The 9,425-nt window shown below is 48.6% G+C and overlaps 1 protein-coding gene across 4 annotated transcripts in view; it reads left to right on the top strand.

Moving 5' to 3' along the window:
* The first annotated feature begins 8,745 nt into the window (after window positions 1–8,745).
* Window positions 8,746–9,425, top strand: part of LOC119326294 (transcription factor SPATULA-like) — a 3,523-nt gene continuing 2,843 nt past the window's right edge. For 2 of the 4 annotated variants that reach the window (XM_037599974.1, XM_037599975.1), the window contains exons 1-2: window positions 8,746–9,154; window positions 9,239–9,394. In XM_037599974.1, coding sequence (XP_037455871.1) covers window positions 9,065–9,154; window positions 9,239–9,394 — 246 coding nt within the window. In that variant the 5' untranslated portion in view covers window positions 8,746–9,064. The remainder of the gene's footprint in view (window positions 9,155–9,238; window positions 9,395–9,425) is intronic. The other 2 variants (XM_037599973.1, XM_037599972.1) reach the window with 2 other exon arrangements.

The raw sequence follows: 9,425 nt of genomic DNA, 5'->3' as shown, positions 1-9,425 counted from the left end.
CCTTTTGGAGAGTGGTGTCTCCTAGATTGGTTAGGTGTCACTTGGGAGCCTCCATCAAGATTGTAGAGTTGAACCAAGGAGTTGTACGGGCAAGGAGATCGCCTACTTTGTGAAGATCTACCCTAGTGAGGCAAGTCCTTCGTGGGCGATGGCCATGGTGGGATAGACAAGGTTGCTTCTTCGTGGACCCTTCATGGGTGGAGCCCTCCGTGGACTCGCGCAGCCATTACCCTTCGTGGGTTGAAGTCTCCATCAATGTGGATGTATGATAGCACCACCTATCGGAACCACGCCAAAAATCTCCATGTCTACACTGCCTTTGATCCCTCTATACTCCTCCCTTTACCTTCGTATGCGATGTTTTTACATTCCGCTGCTACACTCTTAGACGTGCATGTGTAGGTTGATTGCTTGACTTGTCCTAAGTTGCTAAAATCTACCAAGACTTAAAATTGGGAAAAGGCTAAATTTTTATTTGGTCAAGTAGTCTAATCACCCCCCCCCTCTAGACATACTTTCGACCCTACAGTGTGTTTGTTGAAAATTCTGCCATATATGCCTGACACAATGCCTATGCTCCGAATCAGGAAAGTGCTGCCTCACTCCCTTGATCAGCCCCTTTTGCTTGTCTGACATAATAGTCCATGGCTCTCTATTGAGTATTCCCAAGTCACTCTTTAGGTTTGACAAAAACCATTTCCATGTATCAGTGTTCTCTACCTCCACAACTGCAAATGCCAGAGGGTAAATACAATCATTGGGATCCATCCCAACAGCACACAGCATAACACCTCCATACTTGTTGTTCAAGTGGCATCCATCTAAACATATGACAGGCCTCAAGGCTTGCATGAAACCCCTTTTGCAGGCATATAGGGAGAAATAGCAACTTCCAAATGTGCCATCATTGACACCCACATAGAAAGAGCTACCTGGGTTTGATGTTCTAAATTCTTGTGCATAATCCCACATGATGTTGAACTGCTCTAACTCATCTCCTTCAAGGACCTTCTTGACTAGTCTCTTAGCCCTTCTAAGTTTGCTCCTTGTAGCTGTCATGTTCCAGTCCTTCTAAACCACCCTTGCAAAATTCGTCATGTTCATGTTTTCATCTGCTCTGAAAGAATCAATATATTTTCCTGCCATGAAGGGAGCAGTGAATGACTTCACAGACCATTTCTTTATGCAGGTATTCCTTGGGTTGTATTTCTGACCATCAAGCATTTTGTTTTTCCATCCAATGATGCAAACAAAGACCAAGGGCACCCTTCTTCACAAATGGCTTGCAGTCTTTTCCTATCATTTCTGGGGCACTTAATGTCAACCCTTTTCCTACAGTTGTACTCTTTGATAGCTTTCCTCAGTAATTCAACACTTGCAAATGTCTGACCCACTTGTAACTCTGGTTTAGACAGGTCTTCTTCTATGAAACAGTTGAAATTCAGCTTAACCTTATCTTCATCAAAAGAAGGCAAACACAGGTCCACATCTTTAACAGGATCATCAGGTTCTCCTTGGACTGCTAAACCTTTACCTTTATCACAATCAACATTTCTGTCAAACAAGTCATCATCATTTTGCAGATCAATATCTGAATCAACAAATTGTGGATTGAAATCTTTATCAGAATCATGAATTGCTAAATCACCAACTCCATCTTCTGCATCCATGTTTAAAACCCTACAGGTTTTCCTTCTGCCCCTGAACTCAAATTAAAATGTATGAATATATTCTCCTGGCTGAGGAGGACCTGGTATGTACTCCTCTTCTTCCGACTCTTCCTCACTTTCTGCCTCATACAATTGATCTTGCTCAGCCTGCTCCTGTAACACTTGCACTTGCTCAGCATTTTCCTCTTGCACTTGGAGTTGAAGTGATTGCTCCTCTTGCACTTGGTCAGAATGATCCTCTTGCACTTGCAGTTGATGTGACTGCTCCTCTTGCACTTGCTCCTTCTTAGGCCCCAGGCCACTAAATTTGGCCAAAGGAGGATCCTCATCATCAGAATGAACTGGAACAGGGGAAATATATGACCTCATGATGTTATCATGATCAAGAAATATCTGCTGGAAATGGTTCCCATTCAGAACACAATCCTTCATGTTCTTTGTCATTGTGTTGTCCCCTAACTTAATTTCTCTTAACCCATTCTTATACACTGTCAGTCCAGGAACACACCAGTAAGCCCTAATCCTGCCCTCAAACTCATACCCAATTTCCTCCGCCAGACTGGCAACAAATGTAGGTGTCCAATTATCTATATCACAGTTGTCATACCAAATGGAGTGGCCCTTGTGATAATCCCTATGCTTGCCTGCACATAGAAAATAGCCACCATGTATGACCTCAACAGAGAAGTGGTTGCTTAGGCGTCCTGCAAAACAATGGTAATGACAAAATGTTCAAACAGACAGTAATAACAGAGGGGAGGAGACAGTGTAACTGCACAATGACACAACCATGCTATTTGAGAGCATCTGAGCTAGGAAAGTGACACAATGTAACTGCAGCAGTCTAACAAAACTATCAATGTTCAGACAAAAATGTTCACATAGTAATAACAAAACTGTCGATGTTCAGACAAAAATGTTCAGCCACTTGAAGACATGACCCAACCATGCTATTTAATAGCATCTTTGCTACAAATAGCTCAGTGTAACTGCACCAATCTAACCAAAATGTCAATGTTTAGACAGGTTCATAAATAGATAATTTAGACAGGTTCATACATTGAAAGTTCAGACATTTCCAGAACAAAAGCATGGAATTCATGGCATATCCAGTAAACAAATGTATGATCTTTCACGTCCAAAATCATGTTCTTTTAGGGGATCTAGCAAACAAACGGTCATCTCATTAACAAAACAACATATGGTTGACGCATGTAACCTAATTGAAGCTAACATTTTCGGCCAAAAAACAGGGCATACCTGATGTGGAGCATCCCACGTTCATCCCCATGTACACTCCGACTACTCTCCGAGCCCCAAGAGGACATATGACGAGACCTCGAGCATACGCCATTGGACACAATGATGCGGAGCATCCCATGATCATCCCCATGGACGCATCCACATCCTCTACAACACCACTTGGACCTATGACTCGAGCACGTGCAAGAGCTCTCGAAACCGAGGTGACATTTCTCCTCTCTCAATTCCCTTTCAATTCACATGAGACATGGTTACTACCTCAAACGGAAACACTATGCATACTCAGGTACCAAGGACTTCACCGTGAAGAAGCTAGGGAGCAAGGAGAACCGGAAGCGGAAGACGGAGAGAAAAAGCGCCAAGGACCAGACTGGCCGGACGATCCGAACGGCGGCCCGGATGATCCGGACAGAGCCCGGACGATCCGGACCCCCATCCGGACGATCCGGCTAATTCGACCGAAGACTACAGAAGCCTCCCCCCTGAAGCCGGATCATCCGGACCCCGTCCTGGATCATCCGGACCCTGCCCGGACGTCCGGACCGCCAGCCGGACATCCGGCCCTGCGCCTCCACCAGCCGAGTCTCCGGATCATCTGGGCCTCCACCCGGACCATCCGGACCAGCCCAGATCATCCGGCTTCGGACCCGGATCATCCGGCCAGCGCCTGTGTGCGCGTGTTGGGCTGAGCCCGTGTACCCCTTCGCCCCCCTAGCCTATAAATAGGACTCCTCCTCCTCCTTTTGAGACTTAGCGTTGATTTAGCTCAAGTTAGAGATAAAGCCTCGCTCATCCATCGGATCTCCTCCTCGTGAGAGACCGCGGCCTCTTCGGAGTAGATCCTATCGGATTCAAGACCCCCTCGTGGGAAGATCCCTTTGTGGATTCAAGGCCTCCTCACGGAGAAGATCGGTTACCTTTGTATCCTTACCTTTGTTGACTTTGGATCTCGTGTATCTCTTTGTGTTCTTCGATCTAGCACTTGTGTGACCGATTCCTTGTTGGTTGAGTGTTTTCCCTCGTTCCTCCCCGTGATTTCCTCGTGTTCTTCCGCTCGTTCTTCGTGTCTCCCCGTAGGATCCACTCCAAACGTGAAAGATCGACGCTATAGGGTTCCACCCTACATCATCTTGGTATCATGAGCCACGTTGATCACGTTTTTGGAGCCCCTACCCCTCTTTTTCTAGCTTGATTTTGTTGTTTTCGTCCTAAATCCGAAAATCCCCACCAAAAATAGCCCCAAAATTTTTTGTGATTTGTTGGTTTGATGATGTTTTGTTGATTTTGATCCGTGGATTTGCTTGGTTTCAAGTGGATCTAGCATTTCCCCAAGTTTCCCCACCTTCCATCCACGAAATCCCTCAAATTTTGCCCCGAAAATCATCCATTTCCACCCAAAAATTCGTCCCCGAGAGGAAATCCCGAGCAGTTTGACCTACCCGGATCATCCGGACCTTCTCCCGGATCAGCTGGACCCTCTCCCGGACGTCCGGATACCCCACGCACCCAGGAAACAGAACCGGAGCTGACGAACCCGGATCATCCAGATGCACACCCGGATCATCCGGACATAGCCCGGATCATCCGGACCTCCTTCCGGATGTCCGGTTAACCCTGAAACTGACACGGCTGAAATTTTGTTTTGGTCATAACTAATTCATCCGGAGTCCGTTTTTGACGTTCTTTAGCTCGTTTTGAAGCTATTGACATCCCTCATCCCACAAAAATACCACCAACATCATTTGACTCCATCATATTTTCTGAAATTTGGCAAGTTTGCCTAGGCCCTCCACCATATCATCCGCATTACCACCTCCGACTTCCGCAACCTAACCCATTTTGTTTCCCATGGCATTAGTGGTTGCTTGAGTAGTGATTCGAGTCTCCTAAGGTGTTTCGGCTACTTAGGGACGGTTGCTTCTTCATCAACCACCACCACCACCACTTCCGCATAACCTTGCCCATCATACATTTCAACCCCAACTTAACCCAATTGTTGTTTGAACTTGTTCGAGTTGTGGCTTGTGTCTCCTAAGGTGTTTCGGCTACTTAGGGACGGCAACTTCAACTTCGACATGTGTATAGCCCATCATTTCACTTCCACATTGCCAAGTGCAAACCACCACCGCATTTCCGCTACCACCATTTTGACATTTGACGTGTGAGATTTTGAGTTCGCGGTTTTTCCGTTTCCTAAGGTGTTTCGGCTACTTAGGGACGAGTCTCCATCATCTTGATATCTACATCAAGAACACCGCTACTCATCATCGTCGGACGGTAATCTCCATATCATCTTGGTATCATGGTATCCCTCCATTGTATATTCCCTTGCTATTGCATTGTTAACCCCTAGCCTTACTTTTGCGTCGCTTGCCTATCGAGACTAGCCATTTGAGTATTGCCGGCAACATTACTTGTGCACATTAGTGATCATACTTCCCATAGCATACATACCATATCATCGTGGTACATATATTGCTATCATATCTTGTGTCACAAGTTTGTTCCCGCATATACACAATTGCTATCTTGGTTTGTGCATTGTGCAAAGTGGCCATAAAAAAAGAAATAAAGCTTTTAAGAAAAAGAGAAAGAGAGCAAAGAAGCTTGTAAGCAAGTGCCATAGCATCATACCACATTGCATATAAGATTGTCATATCCGATCATCTTGGATCATCTTGAGAGAAACACCGGGAACCATACATACATAGCATACTTGGGATATAAGTTGATCCATTTTGCATCTTATAGGTTGTGCACAAGTGTCGTATCCGCCTATTGAGCAATCGTGCTAGCGTCTCTCTTGAGTTGTGCAACACGAGCGTTTTCCGTGGATTCCACATTGTGTGCTCATTCCTTGGTTGCACGACCCCATTTATCTATCCGTGTGTGCGTTTCCGTGTGCCTTCCATATTGCTATTGGTCTACTTGTTTCACTTGTGAATTTGTGAATCTCTTTCAACATTATTGACTCTTGCTAACATTTTGCATTAAATTTTTGTGCCACTATCCTCACCGAGCTCCACTATAAGCTTTACTTGTGTAGGTGTGAGAACCGACAAGGATTGGTACCAATAGTGCTATTTCATTGTCCGCATTTGAGTGAACTTGATTCATCGTCAACATCGGTCAAGGTACATTGGTATAAGTTCTTCTCTTTCTCCCACTCATATTTGCTCGAGTCTTGTGATGGATAGGCAAGGCATTCCCTCTCCGGTCTATGACAACAACGACGGCGTGAACAACTACATCTCCAAAGCGTCTATCTTCGATCTACAACGACAAATGCAAGGCGCACAATCAAGATTGCAAGAGCGCATTGAGAACATCTCCATAGACATTTTCCACTCCGAAGCAAGGAAAAGGGACTACATCGACAGCAAGCTTGCCGCACAAAAGGAGGAGCAAGATGCGAGGATGGAAGAGATTCGGGCCTTGATCAAGTCTTCTTCCACTTCATCATCCTCAAGACGACGACGTTCAAGCCACAAGTCTTCGGAGCGCGAAAAAGATGCAAGTGCAAATCGTCCTCGTCCACATCTACATGGCGACCACCATCACGTTCGTGATCAACATCGTCATGAAGGGCAAGTCACCTCCAAGCATCATGTGCACGACGACGACAAACGCCTTCGAGCTCAAGCGCGACAACGACACCATCATCATGAAGATGCTCCACAAGCACAAATGCACAAGTCCCAACACGCCAAGTCGAAGCTTCATGAGCATAAAAGAAGACCGCGAGACGACCACCACCAAGACGGTGTTATGGCTACAACAATCACTTTGGCATCTTCGCCAAGTGCTATCAAGGCATCTTCGCCTTTGGACGTACGGCATCTTCGCCTACTTCCCACGAGTACGCCTACAACGACTTCATCAAGTCCAAGGCGACCACCTACAAGAGAGGGTGACACTTCCATCTTCGGAAGCCCCTCAAGGAAGATGGCCGAGCATGGGAAATTCCCTTCGGTCATGGAGACGAGCTACGAGGTGCCACATCATATGGGCCTCCAACACCAAGACGGTGACAAGACAGTTGAGCAAGGGCCATCCCCTTCGACCACGGCGACGAGCGCGAACTTCTTCAACACCATGAAGACGGCACCCACATTGGACTCATACTCCGAGTCAAGCTACGCGACCGCGCATGGAGACATTTGCACCTACACCTCTCCGACACCCACATATGAAGAGATGCCCAAAGTGCCATGTGAGGAGAGCCACCACCACATGAGTGACATGAGTGACTCCACCATATGTGACATTGAGAGCATTTCCTTTGAGAGGATGAGTGTGACCACCACTAGCCCCACACATGAGAGCATGCCGCACATCCTATGTGAGGTTGAGCGCCATTTGAGTGACTCCACCAACCATATGAGTGAGAGCACCCTTGAGGGAGTGAGTGAGCCACAACACTTAGAGAGTGAGGTAGTTGACACGGCATGTGAGGCCACTATGATTTCTAACGACTTAACCTCTACTCCTAGTGTGTTTTCTTCTTTGGTGCTAGGTCTCCTACATGATGACACGCCTATCCTCGACGAGTCCATCCCTCCAATGGAAACACCGATGGCCATGGTGGACGATGATACACCCCCCACATGGTTACATCAACATGAAGATGACAACAAAACGATCTTCAACACCCCACCTACAACACATGAGCGACGCTCCAAAGGTAACATAGGTGATGGTGCTTCTCTTGTTCCACTAGTGGACTCTCTTGACATCGATTGCTCCCATGATGTTGACCCACCTATTGCCATGCTTCATGCTAGTGAAACTTCTTCATGTCATGACTTACCTATTTATGATGAATATGATGATGAGCATGTTGAGTTGCCTAGTTGTGATGCTATGCTCCATAGGATAACTTGTGAAAATTCTATTGGTCACATTATGCTTGACAATTCATTGAACTTGTCATATGCACAACATGATCGTCGAGGATGAGGGTGACGATGCTGCCGCAACTCTGGAATTTGTGAACATGGGTGATCCTATCCAACTCCCGGACTAGAATCCGACCACATTTGAGGAGTTTATTGAAGTGCATCAACAAATTCGGCATCGACCAACTCACGAGTAGTTGAGGAAGATCTGATTGAGCATTAGTGGACAGTGAAAAGGGACAACAATATTGAGATGTAATATTTGAACTTTTTAAAATTTGAACTTGTGTTGCATGTGGCTATTTGAACATCCATACCCTTTGCATGTGGCTATTTGATCGTGAAGACTTAAAAATAAATAAGAAAGGCGGGATATATGCGGCTACGATTGAATGGCATCCTAACGCATTCCTTTCCCAAACTGGTCTCCCCTGTGCGGGAGAACTTTTACTGGTTGCCGTTGGAGATAACCTTATTTTACTTTGGCTCGAACCAAATTTACCCCGAGAGCCCCCGGTAAAAGCTCCCCTCCAACGTCACGTCGCAGCACCGACCGCACAGTACGCGGAAGGCAATGCGAGTACGCTGACGGCTGACCGAGGCCACAGCGCCCCCGAGCAGCGCAGCGCAGCGCTGACACGCACGCCCGCACGCCCGCGATAGATCCTCTCTCTCTCGTGCAATCCGTAGCTGCGCCGCGCGAGGTCACGGGGCGAGACTGTTGCGCGTTGATAGCCGATGAGCCGAGCACGGCACGCCATTGATGGCCCCCGCGTAAATGCGGCGCGAAGATGCAGCGTACGCGGACGGACGACGCGGCAGCCGAACCCAGCAAACCACCTCCATCAATGCGCCTGCGAGTTGCGATGTCCCTCCTCGTCCTCGCCCTGGTCCTCGAGACAGAGAGAGAGAGAGAGAGCTGTGGGGTGGGGGAGGGAACCGAGGCGGAGGAGGAAGCCCGGAGCCCGCGTGAAAAGAAAGGACCTCGAAAGGCAGGCTCCGTGCAGCTTTTTTCCCGAGGAAAGGAGCGCCAGAGCACGCCCGTGCGGTCGCGGTCGGTCGCGGCATGGGCTCTCCCTCCTCCACGTGAGCAGCGGCGCCGACCAGTTGCTGGGCTCCTTCTCGGTTCTGGCAGCGGCGGCCGGCGGGCGACCAGTAGTCCAGCGGCTCGTGGCGAGCTCTCCTCTCCTCTCCTGGTCACCAGTGCGGCGCTGCGACGGCCGCCGGCTCGCCATGATGGACCAGGAGCACCTGGACTTCATCATGCGCCACCAGCACCAGGGCGGCATGGGGTTTGCTCCCGCCGACCGCGGCGACAGCGAGGTCAGTGCAGTGCGTGGGTGGCCGCCGCCGGAGTCGCTTGCTTGCTTGCTAGGCGCGGTAACCGGCTGTGGACTTGGATTGCAGGAGGCGCTGGGGTCGTCGGAGTCGGAGCCGGCGGGGAGGCCGCGCGGCAAGAGGGCCCGCGCCGCCGAGGTGCACAACCTCTCCGAGAAGAGGCGGCGGTGCAAGATCAACGAGAAGATGAAGGCGCTGCAGAGCCTCGTGCCCAACTCCAGCAAGGTCCGTCCGTGCGTCCACGCTGCTGTTCCCT

This window comes from Triticum dicoccoides, chromosome 6B (assembly GCF_002162155.2).
Source record: "Triticum dicoccoides isolate Atlit2015 ecotype Zavitan chromosome 6B, WEW_v2.0, whole genome shotgun sequence".
Taxonomy (NCBI): domain Eukaryota; kingdom Viridiplantae; phylum Streptophyta; class Magnoliopsida; order Poales; family Poaceae; genus Triticum; species Triticum dicoccoides.
The sequence above is the reverse complement of the archived record's forward strand: the minus strand, read 5'-3'. Positions and strand labels throughout refer to the sequence as shown.